The sequence below is a fragment of the Aptenodytes patagonicus genome, chromosome 6, assembly GCF_965638725.1.
Source record: "Aptenodytes patagonicus chromosome 6, bAptPat1.pri.cur, whole genome shotgun sequence".
Classification (NCBI taxonomy): Eukaryota; Metazoa; Chordata; class Aves; order Sphenisciformes; family Spheniscidae; genus Aptenodytes; species Aptenodytes patagonicus.
This window is the reverse complement of record NC_134954.1, coordinates 53754566-53771901: the sequence shown is the minus strand read 5'-3', so window position 1 is coordinate 53771901 and position 17336 is coordinate 53754566. Positions and strand designations below refer to the sequence as shown.

At 37.5% G+C, this 17336-nt stretch overlaps 1 protein-coding gene across 3 annotated transcripts in view; it reads right to left on the bottom strand.

Moving 5' to 3' along the window:
* Positions 1–17336, bottom strand: part of LRP2 (LDL receptor related protein 2) — a 135440-nt gene that overhangs the window by 55395 nt on the left and 62709 nt on the right. For all 3 annotated transcript variants that reach the window (XM_076342668.1, XM_076342670.1, XM_076342669.1), the window contains exons 28-36: positions 16913–17097; positions 15752–15980; positions 14458–14635; positions 12284–12412; positions 7020–7186; positions 3405–3548; positions 2330–2439; positions 1031–1208; positions 466–679 (exon numbers count right to left, since the gene is read on the bottom strand). In XM_076342668.1, the coding sequence (XP_076198783.1) occupies positions 466–679; positions 1031–1208; positions 2330–2439; positions 3405–3548; positions 7020–7186; positions 12284–12412; positions 14458–14635; positions 15752–15980; positions 16913–17097 (1534 nt within the window). The remainder of the gene's footprint in view (positions 1–465; positions 680–1030; positions 1209–2329; positions 2440–3404; positions 3549–7019; positions 7187–12283; positions 12413–14457; positions 14636–15751; positions 15981–16912; positions 17098–17336) is intronic.

The window sequence follows — 17336 nt, the reverse complement described above, 5'->3', positions numbered from 1 at the left end:
CATGGCAAGGCATAATAATCTGAACTGTATCATCACAAACTCCCATGGATATATAACCAATTTCATATACTTGCATAGTATTAACAACCAGCTGACAAAAATAAGATCTTAATCACTGCACGTTTTAGCACATAAGTGTTAGCAATGGATTTGCTGGTTTCTTGTCATCTAAGATCAATGGGGCCAAGAATCAGATAAAACAGATATATAAATTTGAAGCCAAAGTAACAAAATCTGTTATTTAGTCAGTATTAATTGATATTTTAGTAAAACTACATGTGCCAATAGATGCCTTAACTGGATGGTGGAACATCTCTTCACCAAAACCAGGTAAAATGCTTCTGACACTTTTCCTGAAAGCCTAATAAAACCATTTGCTTTGAAAGAGCATGCATTCTGTCTTTGATGGAAGTTCGAGTTTTCACAAGTTGGGTATCCTGAAATACCTCTTTAGCAAATACTCACTGTCTCTGTAATACACACGTAGGCACTTCAGTCTTGGGACATTATCTCTCAGTACTACTTTGTTTGCTCCAGTGGACTTGTCAACTCGTTCAATAACTTCATAATCTCGATCAGTATAGTACAGAAAGGTATCATACACAGCAATTCCCCATGGATGAGAAAGATGAACCACCAGAGTCACACGATTCGTACCATCCACATTGCCTTTCTCAATCTAAGAAATCAATTTAAAGCTTAATGTTACATTTCTTATAATAAAAGCTCAATGTTACAATACAAAATTAAAATGCAACATATGCTACTAAAATCTCTTCATGCATGAGATATTTATGTACAAGGTAGGAAGGAAAGGGTCAGCAGGATGCCAATAATGATTTCTGGTTTTTCATTCAAACTCATCATATATTTTTAATGGTAATTAGTAACAACAGTTATTCAGATTTTGCTCAGTCCTGCAACTCCCAGTTACAGGAGTAAACTAAAGTAACTGAATTACTCATGTGAACCACAGACACAGAGATAGATGAACAGGTTAAAAAGCAATTATTAAAAAAATATCTCCTACCACTCCTGTGCTTGTGACAGCCCAGTACAACTTTTGTTCCTTAATGTCAATGGTAATGAACTCTACGTGGTCAAGGTTGCCAGTGAAGAGAGTTTGTATGCCTGATCCATCCATGTTTGCACTGCCAATCTTTGCTGGGACTCCGCTGTCAGTTCCCTGGTCTGTCCAGTACAGCTTCCTGTAACACACATTATCACATATGTTAGCAAAGCTGATAAGAGAGATCAATGGGCCAGAGTCACCTGAGCATATGCTTAAATCCATCTCCTTTGTCAGACAAATACTTCAGCATATGCTGAACAGAGATCACTTTGAACCAGGCCACCATGAAAAAGAGGTCTTGTTTGAAAAAAAGAGAAAAAGGCTTGTTCTCTTGAAAAAGAGAACAATGCCTGTTAAATCATTTTTAGAAATCTGTAACCCTGTATCATCCCACAATACCGTCAGCAGGTAAACTCAGTAGAGTATTAGGACTATAACAAGAAAGCAGGAGAATAATAATTCTGTTTCACAGATGGCTGCAAGGTTTCAGCAGTGAGTTTGGTTCCAATTTGGAATTAAAACTACAAGTTCAAAAAATCTATATGAAACAGAATTCCATTATCTGGCTCTGGGGAGTATGTGCACCGCTCTGGCCTCAGTTGCTGAAGAACACCTAGGGCACATGGCAGGCAGACTCCCAACTAGGGACAAAAAGTCAGGCATCAATTCATCTGAAAGCCTGCCAAGTCACCAGCAGAACTGTCTCATTACTAATATGGCCCTATGGAACACTGTGATTTGGGGGGGGGGAACAAAACACCATACTGTAATTTTGACTACTCTGTTGGCAAAAAAAGCAAAATTACAGCTTTTTTTTGGGAGAAAGCAGTAAAACCACATTTAGTGCTATGCTATTTAACATGTGACATTCTTCCCATGTAGTGTGTCTTTCTACTATAGATAGGCCTGAAGACAGACATCACAAGATATTATAAAAAAAGACTTTAGAGTCTCTTTACTCTGGGTACCCATTTTTCAGAGATTTTTTTCACAATCATAATATTCTGAGATCCTTTTTAATTAAAAAATTTTACCATAAAAGTATATGGTAAATTAAGGAGAATGAACATCTATGCAACAATTTATGAAGCCATGCAATTATTTTCTAGGGCTTAAAAAGAGTAAATAAATTCTGCACAAATACAAAAAAAACCAAAACCATGTCAAATCCAGGATGGAAGCTGAAGACCCTAAAAATTAGGAAAAGTGTGGAGAATATACTCATGTGCAAAGACAACAACAATTTTGGAAATTTACCCTCTTGCTGGATCAACTGTCAAACCAATCGGCGTGCCAGCTCCCAGAGAGGTGCCATCATTGGTAATCAGTGTTTTCCTGTACATTACGTCACCATGCAGCTTCAGGACCTATGCAAACATTGAGCTCATCAGAGCATGTAATATAGAACTTATGATAGATTTTCAAATTAAAGGAAGGAAGCCTAAATCCACAGGGAGTTGAAATTGCAGAAGACTCTTTCAAATACTATGAAGAAAAAGCACATTGTTCTGTACTCTAACCATCTCCCTTCTCTAATATGCACCCCTTGAATGAGCTGCTTGCAGCTTAGAACCTGCCTATGTTAACAAGTAAGCATCCTAAGTATAAAATAGTTAATCTTTCAGCTTCCATAATATCTTGAAAGTATTACAGGCTGAACGGGTTGATGAAATGCTGATTTAGAAAGTATTCCATTTTATTTGTTTAAATTATCTGCCTTTTAATTTAATAGTACGGATTTATATTTTGGGACAAGGACATCAATGCCTGGGCTTACTCACAGTCATTACTGTATTATATATTGCTTATCCTCGATTTCCCTACACTAAATGGTAATCTTATCCTTCACATACCATCAGACTGCTAGTCTCCAGAAAGCGACATAATACGATAGCAAAGCATTTGGGAGTGGATCTTATTGCATTTGATGTCAACATTCCTTTACTATGAGAGGCACTGCATTGGGATCATTGATTTGAAGTGAGAATAGTAATAATGATAGTAACTTTAGTGATCAGAGAGGTTGTGTGTCAAACACAAGCAGCCTACTCACTTGAAGGGGGGGGAGAAGGAAAAAAAAAAAAAAGAAAGAAAGAAAAAAAGAGATCTATGCACAAATAAAGTTCCCAGAATATACTGCTTTCAATCTTTTTGACTATGCTCAAATTTAGGTTTATTTCTTCAAGTTTGTAAAGCATTTTCCTACAGACTTTGCATTTTAAAATAAATCTAATTTCAGTTTTTCACTAAAAAAATATTACTAATTTCAACCTATATACATAGCAGTGAAAAATCTAGGCTCTTACCTTCCAATTGTCTCTTAAATAATTACCTCAATTGACTGTGTTCCTGGGTTACTGTAATAGAGGTTTGCAGATATCCAGTCCAATGCCAGACCAATAGGAGCACCAATAACAGCTGCTGGAGCAAAAACTGTCCTGTTGGCTCCATCTGACCTCACTCTGTGAATTTCACCCTTGGGAAAAAAGATAACAAAAATGAAAAAAATGTCAAGAGCAGAAAACACTGTTCTATTCCAACTACATGAGCACTTACTTTATATTACAATCTTTTCTTAGCAAAATGAAAATCCAGTAGAGAGAAGCGTATTTGTATATGCTCAATGCATAAACATGGTAAAAATATTATTGTAAATCATAATTACCCAGTGTGAAGAGGCATTACCGTTCACCAACCAAAACCTGATCGACAGAAATAAAATGACTGTATTTTATAAGGTTGAATTGTATATATTTAAGCTATATACAGTCACACTTCTGTAATTTGTATTTCATTATCAACAGATTTTTACCAGGATACCTCAGTTAACCATCTTGGATATACCTGAAATCTAGTAAAGGAAAATAGTGTTCTCTCCATGCATAAATATTTAAGAACCAAATTTTTAATAAGCTGTAATAGCAAGAATCAAGACTAAGATTATCCTTGCAGGTTTCTTCATAAGGGTAACCCTTGAAATGATAACTTAGGACTTGCAGATTCTATGGTATTAGCTACAGCGTGTGATGCTAAAGCATGATATAAACAAGCACTAAACAGAGACACAAACTAGATAGAGGTCTGAAGTGGTTACTATAGCTGCCTTCCTGAGCTTTCTTCAGGTTATGCCAGTTTTACAGGAGTTCTGCACAAGTCCTGCGTATTATCACGTGAATCTTTCACAACTAGTATTAATGCAGAATTGAAACACCAGCAGCTATCGCACATTATTAAGCCTTTTGGAGAAGAGGTCAGTAAGGTTAGGGGAGCTGTGAGTGAGTGTTGAAATCTGTTTCTCTCTCCTCACCAATTACTTCCTCCTCCGCTGATGCAGACATGCTGTGCCTGTCCTGGGAAGATCTCACTCCGTGGTGCAGGCTCCCAGATAAGGTAGCACTGGCACCCACCACCCCAGTTCTTCACTGAGGCAACACGTGCAGTAGGTCTGTTCTGCTCTGGCACTTTGTTGGAAAGACCGAGGGGCACTGCCAACTCGAAGGGACAGAACATACAGCTCACCATTAGAGCCTGAACTTTGCATCACTTGAAGACAGAAGCTGTGCAGCTAACACTAGCCCAGTTTCAGGAAGGGAGGAGGTAGAGGCAGAGATAGGACAGGCCCAGACAGTAAAAAAATGGAGAACAGGTTGCAGTTGCCATCTCAGAGCAGAAACAAGGTAGAATCAGCTTTAGGAAAAGCACCCAGTGATCATTTGGTCCATGCATATTCTTAATTGCTTTGTTACCATGGTATCAGTATGCTGTCTAAATATCTCAGTGCAGAATTGAAAATGGTTCTTCAGAAAGGAATCAACATATCAGATGGCAAAAATCTGAACAAGAACTCCAGGCCAAATTCACTGCTGGTTTAAACAGGTAGAATTTCTTAGACACCGGTAGAGTGCTGCTTGCTGAACCCTAACAATGTAGTGCTATTTGCAAATGAACCTGTCCTTGAATCCCTAGGCCTACAGAAAAAAGTAGGAAAATAGGGTAACTTTTGGTACTGTATAAACCCTACTTTGAGAGCCTGATGGACATTGAATATTTACAACAGTGTCTAGTATCATAGGCACTTTAAAGACAGCTAGGAATTCTCTTGCCTATTATTGCCATTTGCAATTAATAACCTATGGAACATGACAGCTGAAGATAAAATACTTCAGAAGTGTTTTTCAAGTAGAATAGGGAGGACTCTGATATTTATCTCTGTTTTCTGAGTTTGCTTCAGACAGAGTGAACGAGTTGATGAATGTTCACTTGAGCTCTAACTACAGCTTCAACTGTTGCCAACACTGGCAGTGAAATTACAGCTATAAACTATGCAAGTGTAGACAAACCCCAGGAAAATCCAAACACGCAATGGATGGAGGCAAAACAGGGTGTTAAGGAAGAGGCCTTGTGGTAATGGACAAGCACTACAATTAAGAAAGTAGGCAAATACGCTTCTGTCATTAGAAACTAGAGAAATATCTTTTTTCAGAGGGCAAGTCATGAGTGACACGGGTGTCTCAGCTCTGTTTGGGAGCAACGGCAGCCTGAGACCTGCAGGTCAGGGGTGCAGGTAGGGGGCACAGCCCATAGTCATGCATTTGGCAGGCTGGAGCTCAAGACCTAACTAAAATACAGCACTTACCTGCACTCAGCCTGCAGAGGCACCTGGCATTTCACTTGCCAGCTCTGTTAATGGATATATCAGCCCATGACCTCTTACAGAACTGTTCAACCTCTTGTAAATGTCAGCTGTATCTGCTGGCTGAGATCTGTCAAGAACATTTTTTCAGACTGCGTGGAGGATCAAATAGATTCCCGAGTATTTATCTAGTTCCTTGGGCAAAGGTTTGCTTAAATAGGTCCGTTTAGATACTTCATGGGAACGAAACATTCTAATTTTTAAGAGAGTAAATAATTAAATAAATTCTAATTCCTTTATGAGTGACACAGAAGAGGCTTTAAAATGAGTGATTTTTAAACTTATTTTTACTTCAAAACCTGCAAAATGTAAGGGAAATGGGTTGGGAAAAAAATTTAAATCTTGTGTGGATAAAAGGTAACAAGTTAGTGTGAATTGTTTCTGTAAAACGTAACTACGGAAATCTCCTTATTTACCATTATACTTCTCCAGGACCTAAAGCACTGCTTCTCTTGAAAAAAGAACTGCTTTTAAGTTTCCAAGAGTGAACACATATTGCTGAATCAGCAGTTTCCTACCACATCCACCTCCCAGATTTTTTTTTTTTTTAAGTGTCCATCCTGCAAAAATTGGGAATTTTTTATGGCAAGTTAGCCTTAGCGGACACACATCGTTTCTTAATTCAGGACAAGCATTAAAAAAGCTTAGTCAAACAATTATAATCAACTATTAAAAATTAGTTCAAACTGTTTTTTAGCACATATAAGCCTTATATGTGCTACCTGGAAATTGTTGTGACTTTGCAACCATTTTCTTCTCTTTAAAGAAAAAGATGCCTCTCTACTACGTTACTTCATTAAGTGCTCAGACTAGATGCACGTATATTAATTCTAATGTTTAGTGCCACTGTGCAATGTACTGCTCCCATAGAGCAGTATTCTAGCTGTGTTTGCAGAATTAAGCCCTAAGTCAAGAGAGAGGAGAAAGGGTGGACTATAGCAAAGGGGAGCTGAGAGTATGATTCTGTCAATGTTTTCCGTTATTTCCTGTTCATGTCTCTGGCTGAGCCAGAAATAGCATTAATCAAATATTTCAGCTGACAAAGATGAAAACTAATTTATAAAAGAGATGAAGCTTCTTTATCTTATCCTGGGCAGGGGGAACCTAAACCAAAAAAAACCCCAACCTTTCCTTCCTTTCAATTATATTTATCAAAATTCTTACCTGCAATGCTAATGTATTTCAGTCAAAAACATTATTTTAAAATAAGAAGTCGTGTTTTAGCGCACATTTTGAACACAAATACTAACTTACCGTATTTTCAACCCAATAAATCATCTGTTCGGAGTCATCAAAGTCAACATCAACACCATTCTGAACTCCTGCTATTGGAACCATAGCATCATTCGTCTTCTCCTCAGGGTTCAGAGAAATTCCATAAATTATATTATCTCTTACAGCAATAAGGAAAGGGTGTTCAACTGTGAAAACATATAACGTAGTTCAGAGTTGTTTCTGATCAAGAAAATGGCATTGTGATATGCTTCCCCTCTCCCACCCAAAAGTTCCCTGAAGCTCAGAATGGCTGAATGTTACCAGTGATGTTTTGCAACCACTTACCTCTAAGTTTGTTCCCTCACTAGGAGTGAGGTTATCAGTTATTGTAATTGTCGTAACATTTAAAGTTTCAGCACTGTGCAATCACAATGCATGTGCAAGCAAATTCTGAGGAGGAAGTAAATAAGGCAGGATCACTCATTGCTGGCCAAGGGAAGCAGTACATTCATGCAGCTCCTCTGAGAGCATTTTCAAATCTCTGAGAATGGGAACCAGCAGGACAAAGCTCTGAGGGCTCTCTAGGACATGCCTAAGAGATGGGTTCTAATGCCTATTAAGCAGGACTCACAAGCAAGGTACGATGTCACAGCAGCAATTGCTGATCTTTATTATTAAATATAACTGCAGTACTGTGTTTTCTTGTTTTATCGTGCCCCTGTACTCGGCCCTGGTGAGGCCGCACCTCAAATACTGTGTTCAGTTTTGGGCCCTCACTACAAGAAGGACATCGAGGTGCTGGAGCGTGTCCAGAGAAGGGCAACGAGGCTGGTGAGGGGTCTGGAGAACAAGTCTTATGAGGAGCGGCTGAGGGAACTGGGGTTGTTTAGCCTGCAGAAAAGGAGGCTGAGGGGAGACCTCATCGCTCTCTACAACTACCTGAAAGGAGGTTGTAGCGAGGTGGGGGTCGGTCTCTTCTCCCAAGTAACTAGCAATAGGACAAGAGGAAATGGCCTCAAGTTGCGGCAGGGGAGGTTTAGATTGGATGTAAGGAAAAATTTCTTTACTGTAAGAGTGGTGAAACATTGGAACAGGCTGCCCAGGGAAGTGGTGGAGTCCCCATCCCTGGAGGTATTTAAAAGACAAGTAGATGAGGCACTTAGGGACATGGTTTAGTGGGCATGGTGGTGTTGGGTCGACGGTTGGACTCTATGATCTTAGAGGTCTTTTCCAACCTCAATGATTCTATGATTCTATGATCTCTAAGGAAGTAGCCATACTCCCTTATAGTATATTTACTTTTAGGTAAACTTGTACCCTTATGCTTAAATCTTACTAACAAAGGGTTTCTAGTCAGGTGATCTGAGAAAATGCATTGGAGAGCTGTAGAACGTGAGTCAGCAACTTCGTTTCTCATCTGCTAGGGGGTAGAAGAGAATCTCCTGAACACCGATCCCCCTCTTCCTTGTGCTTTTGCCTTTGGAGAACAAATTCTAACCTTTTCTCTCCAGAGGCACAAGCTACCACTTGATAGGGAACTGGGCTGCCACTGCATAGAAGGTAGCAGTAACTCATTTCCTCTTTTGTAATAGCTCAAAGACTTTTTTTGTTTTGATTTTTGTTTTGATTTTCTTCACTGGCTGCTTAATATGTTTTTATAAATTTTGCAGTGAAAATTTTGACATGAAAAACCACAAACCACAGCATCATTGCACATCTCAAAAATTATTCTCCATACTTCTCTCTGGCAGCTGGAACTATTTGTCAAATTTGACATAAGCTTAGATATCGTTTGCCTCAGCACAAAAATCATGTTTTGGCAAATAATTGCCTGAAGACATATAGCTAGCTCTGCCTGTGAAATTCTTGGACCTCTTCCATTTTTTTTTCCCTAAGAATGTGGCACGCCAGTGCTCTTCTATAACATGCTTGCAAAGAACAGCCAAATTCATGTGAAATTGTTCCAATGCGTACAAGACCCTGGAGTCATTATTCCCTTTCTAATTGCACACAGTACAACACTACTGAATCCTGCTGAAATACAGATATGTGAATTCTCTAGGCTAGAATGTTTGTACTTTAGAAGTTTGATAGTCTCATTTAAACCAATTATATTCTACAGAAAATTTTTTGCTGATTGCTTCCTTTAAGTTTAACACCTATGCAAATCTATACAGTCTGATTATTCCTCATTTGTATAATAGACAATAGAGCAAATTTGCTGAGCTATACAGATTTAAAATCTGTGTAGCTTCATCAGATAGACATTAATATAACTTCTGCAATTCTTAAACTTAATGCAGGTTTACATGACTGTCCTGGTTTCGGCTGGGATAGAGTTAATTTCCTTCCTAGTAGCTGGTACAATGCTGTGTTTTGGATTTAGTGTGAGAATAATGTTGATAACACACCGATGTTTTAGTTGTTGCTAAGTAGTGCTTCCACTAGTCAAGGACTTTTCAGCTTCCCATGCTCTACCAACTGAGAAGGCTGGAGGTGCACAAGAAGCTGGGAGGGGGCACAGCCTGGACAGCTGACCCAAACTGGCCAAAGGGACATTCCATACCATGTGATGTCACGCTCAGTATATAAAACTGGGGGAAAGCTGGCTTTGGGGGATGCTGCTCAGGGACTGGCTGGGCATCGGTTGGCGGGTGGTGAGCAATTGCATTGTGCATCACTTGCTTTGTATATTCTATTATTATTATTGTTATTATTATTATTTTATTTCAATTATTAAACTGTTCTTATCTCAACCCATGAGTTTTCTCACTTTTACTCTTCCAATTCTCTTCCCCATCCCACTGCAGGGTGGGGGGAGTGAGCAAGCGGATGTGTGGTGCTCAGTTGCCAGCTGAGGTTAAACCACGACAATGACAAATGATAATCCATACAACATTCATGTATTGTTATATTAAATATGCAAATTTACCATATTAATACAAGATTTTAATATACAAAAATTCCTTGTTTTGTTTCCAAGCCAGCTTGCTACAGTACCATCTTTAATATCAACCTGAAATGCAGTTTAAAGTGAAATAAATGCAAAGGCAATCTTGTAATATTAGCATTCTTCATCTTACGTAAAGCTAGAAATGGTGAAATCCTAGAATCAATGCCTTTCCATCAACGTGAAGTTAGCAGTATTTAATATGTGAACTAAGTAGGCAGAGACCAGCAATATCATTGTTTTCTAGAGACACTGGGCAACCAAATGCATGCAGCTCAGTTTTAATCTTTCTTCTGAAAGTTTCTGCTGGCCTATTAAAGTAAACAATGACAGCAAGGATAAGGATAATAGTAAATATTAGAAAAGAAATGGCAAATGCCTATTCCTTTGTAATCATTAGCAATAATTAAAATCTTTTACCATGAAAGGAATCAGCACTTCTTTTATAATGTTTTCTGTGCTGACCTTCAGCAAATACATTATTTTAAAAAATTCCCAAAATCTGTACATGTTTTTTTACATACTGTTTTAAACTTATAAATTCCATCTAAAAAGAAAAAATAAGCCCACATAGCTTAAAAGAATTGTGCTTCACAGGGTATTTCTATTTCTCTCTTACACAATTTATATTGAGCAATTATGTCACTTATAAAAGGGCCACAACTGTACCTAAGTAGACACAGGGAACTCTGCAATATATGGGGAATAAAGATAAGAACTGTCAATAGCTCAATTCAGTGGCAGAACTGGGTCAACCTCTATACATGCATGTGCTTCATCACTGCCATGTTCCATTTCTTTCATCACGATCCCTCTATAAGCCTGCACATACCAAAACCAGCACAGATCTCTAAAAGAAACTCTCCTTTTTTAATAGATTAAACAAACTTGCACTTCATTTCAGATTATATAAATTGGTAATTCTCTTACTGCTGCTAACAAAAACATGAATGCAATACAGCTCTTTAAAGAACACACTGCTAAGTATCAAGCAGGAAAACAGCGTGATACGGCTTTTAAAATTTAGACAGTTTTAGAAGAAAAGCATCTTTTGACTGACAGATTTCTAGTGTTAGCTCATTGCAAAGATAATTTCTACTTAAATTTCAGTTATTTGAAGCTGCCTTATTAGGGAGGCACCAAAGCACACTTTATATCTGTACAACTGATGGAAAAATTAATAATGAATGCTTCATCTGACAAAATTAATCTGGTCAAATTTCTGGTCACAAACTGCCTGCCAGTAATTTGAATTTTTGTTACTTTTTTTTTAATGAATTGGCTAAATGTTTTTTACAGATCATTGAGATCTGTGGACTGTTCAAAGAAAGTTCAGTGGTACTTTTTGATATGAAGTTTTGTTTGTGAAGGTTAGCTCTGTTACAGCTGCATCACCTGTAGCATCTGTAATTTTAGGCTGTGTTTCTAGACCTCCTGCATTTGGTATACTAATTTTTTACACTGGGGATGGAAAAAGCTCAAGCTGTGAAATTTTGATCTGAATTCCAAAATGCATTAGTTCAGACAGGCTGGAGAGAGTGATGAGGAACAGGGAGAACATTTCTCCTGATTAGAGGAAACCAAAAGATCATGACTAGTAAGTAGCAAAATACAGGCTGAGAAAGAATGTGATCGTCATTTCAAATATATAACAGAACATATACCAGGGATGAAGGAGAACTACTGATACTACTTATCCCGAAGGACAAAAATGGCATAGGAAATGGACACAAACTGGGGAAAGACTATATTTGAACAGAAAATCAGAAGGTTTCCAAATGTCAAAATTGTGATGTTCAGTGAGTTTTAGGGGCAAGAAACCAAATTAAGCTTGACTGGTGAAAGGGAACATATGATAAGGTAGTCAAGGACAACAAGGAAACAGACTAGAGTGACCAAGAAAGTCCCTTCTAGTCCTGCATCCCAACATTCTTACAACTGCAATTCTAAAAAAAAGAGGTTTCCAGGCTGAATATTTATAATGAGAAGGACAACATTCTGCCAGAGTATGTTTTCATTTTTAATGAAAATGTTGCATTTAAACATTTTAACTTTAGCTAAACAACGTGTTGAGAAATTTTAAAATGTGGCTTCTTTAAAGTGCTTAAAAGAAAACTGAGTTCATCCATTTTCCCCAAATGAAGCAGCTGAATCTGAGTTCTTTCCAGAATCTGGTTCCAAACCTTTAGGCCAAGTACATTCCATGCATCCTAAATGAAGTCTACCTGGAATGGCCCCAAACTTTGCTTCATGAGCAGCAGCCCACAGATTTGAAGTATGCTTTTTGCCTGACAGAGGGATGGATTTGACAGTGTCAGGCCTTTTTTTTCATCTCTCATTATTACTGCCCTACCTCTCAAGCAGTTCCTGTTATCAGGGGAAAGCATCCATCCTGAAGGACAAGCACAGGAAAAAAAAAGGGGTCCAGATGAAGAAAGCAAGCAGAGGTGGCTACAGGGGGATGATGCACAAGAATTGATACCTGAAAAGAAAAAAGAAAGTATTAGCAACTGTAACAATATGAGTGACTGGAAAGAATATTCGATCTTATTGCTACTGATAATATCAATCCAGCACTAAATCAGTTTTGCCATTTCCTTAAAGTTATTTCCAAGAACCACAAGCAATACAATACACTCGTAACAGGATATATTTTTTCATGTAAAACCAGTACCATTATCACAGTGGTCTTTTCAATTTTTTTGCATCATAGAAAATCTTTCAAATTCCTTTTCAAACTTTTCATAACTGCACCAGGAGGCCTGCAGGATTTTCAGTCTTTGATCATTATAACCCTTCTAGATGAGGGATTTAAATTATTTACTGAAGCTTCTCGGAGAAAACTAAAAAGATAAAATAGTTTCCTACGTCTTGTTCAAAGGTAGTGGAAGTTCAATGCATAATTTCTTGGATCACTTTGAAACTGAGAGTCTAAGCTTGTAAAATGTAAAAAAGACAGTGAAGAAGATCTCTACTGACTGCTATTATTACTATACACTAAAATTCAACCATTTAGGTCACTTCCACAAACTTGCTGCTAAAGACGATTTTTCAGAATGAGCCATCTTCATAAGAAAAGAAAAATCAGATTTTGAGTATATCCTTAGCAATTGCAGCAGGCCTTACTCTAAGAAGCTTTGAAGTTCCAGGAAATGACACGATTGTTCCTAATATAAAAACTAACAAGAACGGATAACAAATTAACAAGATGACCATAAAACAATGGCATAAACTCAGAACTCAAACTGTAAGAAAATTATTCATCTCATCAGTATAACAAATCTAAATTCTAGTTGGTGTAAGATCTAATGATTTACAAAAAAGGACAGTGGATGAGTTTTAATACTGCATCTGGAATTTCAATCAGCAAATAATTATTTCTTCATTTGTAAAGATTAGCATGTTTTGCTATTTTGGAAGTGCTTTATTCCCTTCTTCTCTGTCTGGCCACATAAAGTACAACAGAAAAATTCTAAACAAAACATCATAAAATGTACTAATTTAATACAATGAAGAAAAATAAACAATTTTCTCCACCAGTGGTAGAAAGTTTTTTAAACCTTGGGTTATAAAATAAAACCTCTTAATCCAGAACTATCATGTATAAATTAATGGTACCCTCTGGTGACTGAACAATTTGCAGTGAGAGTGCTAAGTGGCTTTAGCTCTGAACATGATTGGGGAAGGTTTTGTTCCAAAACAAATATAGCGCTGAAATTACTAGCACCTTACTCAGATGCAAATCTCCACCCTCCCCGGTATGAAAGTTTTCAAGGGTAAAAAAAAAAAAAAAAAGTCACTGTAATATTTATTAATCAGAAATACTCCATACACAAGAAATATAGCAGAAAATGAAAGACAATATTCGTGTCAATATATTTCCCTCTCTTCCAGTCATGCCATGAAATGACGAAAAGTCTGATTGGGAAGATAACTCTACCTAACAGAAAGAAAAAAAAAATTCTTTTTTTTTTTTTTTTTACAGTCTTTCAGCTGCAAAAGATCACCTGCATATGATCTCAGAGGGAATCCTGAATGCAATGAAGGGGTTTATTTATTATTATTATTTCATTAAGTAAAATAATGCAGAAGTGCTTTCAGAGAAGGTTGATGACAGTAATCTTGTCTGAAAGAATGGTATTATTAACATACAAGGAACTGAGTCTAGTATGCCACAGAGACAAATTTTTAAAATTAAAATGCCTTCCAAAAATGCTCCAATTTTCTTATAAAAACATTCAAAACAAGGTGCAAGAAAATGGCACATTCTACTTCCCTATTATCCTTTTTGGCTAGTCATTACGCTTACATGCTGCCTAGGTTACTTTCCCTGAACACCAGGTTGGACAGGCTGGTTCAGCAGGTTGGACAGGCTGAAATGACCTTCAATTGCATGTAAATAGTATGAATTACTTGCTTGTTTTAACCCAGCACATTTCCTGACAAGAATGATTCCAGGAGTGCCTATGCATGACATTACCGCATGGCTTATTTTTGTAATTACCAAAGTTGTTTTGCTGAACTTACCATTAGGCTGCTTTACAGGATGGACTGCCACAAGCCCCAAAGGCTGGTGAATGTTATAAATCATCACTGTCTGGTTTCCTCCATGCCATTTATTGGCCCGAATTACTCGATTAGTATAGCGGTCACTCCAGTACACAAAATCTTCGAAGACAGTTAGAGCATGTGGATGCTGCAATATCTAAAACACAAGGATGTTTACAATTTAGTTCTGGAGATCTGCGTATGTAAAGCTTGCAATGAAGTAACAACAGAGCTGAGCATAATTTAAAAAAATAAGACAAAAGCAGCTGTGTCTCAAAAGATATTTTTCAGCAAAAGAATATGAAATATCATCTATTGCCTGAAAACAAGACATTAATTATGGGGGAAATAGACTTTTTTTAAAAATGAAAATGCTAAATAGACCCTGTGAGATGTATAGCATGAGGAATTAACAAAGCAGTCTAACTGTAGGGCAGAACACAGGGAACCAACAGATAGAGACCCAACTGTAGATTTTCAAGGGCACAAGAGGAAATATCTAGTAAGAGTTATGGACCTGCCAAGACCTTGCATCTCAGATAAGCTCCCCTATAATTTACCAGAGGGTCGAAGAAGGTGGATTATCTAAATTTCATAAAACTAGGAGTGGGGCAAGAAAGATTGCACTGGCTCCTATTTCACAAGAATTGTCTCTAGCCAAAAATAAAAGCCCCAAGGTTCAAGTCTTGAAAATGTACATGTGGTTATTTATACCAGCTTATGTGTACCAACTGAACATCTGAACTATTGTGCTGGTACAGGGACAGTGCTACAAGCTGCCAGCAGCTCTTCATTGGGAAGTAGCCTGTAAGAGGGACAGTCTTCATGAAGTGCCCCGCACGCAGCAAGTCCTGGCAGCACAAAACCCTTCACTGCTGTCAAGAATAGTAGCAATCATCACTCACAGAAGGTGACCAGTGAAAGTTTTTCCAGGTTTTTTGTACTGTATTTGCCTACAGCAAATGCACCAGCTAGTAGCAGCAGTGTCAAATGTCACCTTTAGTCTTCATGCATGCAGACAGAACAAATGAGAATGATCTAAAGCACTAAGTCTACACTCAGCTCCAGGCTCTGTTGAAGATCTCCTGAGAGACTGTGAATAGGGTATGTAATTCTCCTTTTTCCAGCTGTAGCAAGCAGCTAAAATACTTCGTATCTGCTTCACCCAAGTATTTTGAAGAAAAATACATCCAAGTCTACGACAGTGCAAATACATTTTTAAGTACTATCAGCAAGGACATGGGAAAACAATGGTTTCTTATTAATGTCTTACCAGATCGCTTGCAACCACCTGTCGTCTGTTGTTTCCATTGTAATCACAAAAATCAATATAATCAAGATAAGCATCAGCAAAATAGAGAAGTTTATTTGGGTAATCAATGGAGAGTCCATTGGGCCAGTAGATTTTATTGTTAATAATCACTGTTCGCATTTTGCCATCCATGCTGGCTTTTTCAATTCGAGGGTTTTGGCCCCAGTCAGTCCAGAACATTACATGAGCACTGAAAAAAGTAACTTGTGGTTACCAATCTGAAAAAAACCTAGCTGCCTATGGAGAAATGTTACACGAAGACTCATTAGCCAAAAAATAGAAACAACCTTTTTAAGAAAATTCCTACACGATACTGAAATTATTCATTTTGGCAATATGCTTACTTCAGGTATTACTACAATTTCTGTTGTAAAAATTCTTTTAATACTTCTACTGCTGTTTTCGTTTGTCAATAATAGCAGCATATAGAAGCTACTGTTATCACTGTTTTCAACGTTGATTGTAATCTGATTCTCCAGTTGCCAAATAATAATTTGATATGGGTTTGTACTTTTACAGGCATGCATTGATAATGTTAACAGTGCTATTACTGAAGAGCCCCAGGTGGCTGACAGTAAACAGAGCTCAAGGCATTGAAGAGCTCAAGAAACAGTAGAAGTTTGTACATGAACAGCTCAAATCATAACCTTCCATTTACTCTATGCCACTTGCTGTCTGAAATGGGAAGGTGCTTTTGTGATAACATTAATACGGTATAGATAATTATTTTAGACTTGGGACGATGAAGGAACCTGTTCCTTGCCAGGTAGGCATACCACATTATATTACATGTAACTCTGTGGTATACCACCAACTGATAATGGCATGTGAGAATTTTGAATTAGTAGTTCTTAACTAGGAAGCAAATGTAGGAAAATCTATTTTACAGGGAAAAAAAAACATCTTGTGACAGTGAAACAGAGGAACAGATTACAAATAATTACCATATGAATTTAAATATTAAATCAACTCTGCAAACACGCTATTTTAAAAAATTGTCTTAAGTTTTCTCTTCCACTTGTCATTTACAATTACAATACAATTTGGGCATATCTCAAATTTGAATATTGTTACATCAGAAAATATGCATCTTTTCAAAACAAAACATAAAAAAAATCTTACTCAATTCTGGGATCTAACACTAGTCCCCTTGGGTTTGTTATATTTTCACTAATCAGCACAGTCCTGTGGCTCCCATCCATTTTAGAGACTTCAATTGTTTCCAGAACAAAGTCTGTCCAGTAAAGATTGCGACCTACCCAATCTACCGCTATACTTTCAGTCACGGTGACACCACTGTCAAACACCTGTTTAATAACAAAAATTAAAAGAAAAGGAGAGAGAGAGAGAGAACAAGCTAGTTGATATTAAATTTTTACCCTTTCCATTTCTATAGATATGGAAAATGGGGAACCAAATCTCCAACATTTTCTAGGTGTCTTATGTAGAATGAGTCACAATATACATATTCAAAGTGCTGACAAAGCATATACCCAAACACTCCTACTAACTTTGGTGTGTCTGTTGAAGAAGTTAGCATCTACTA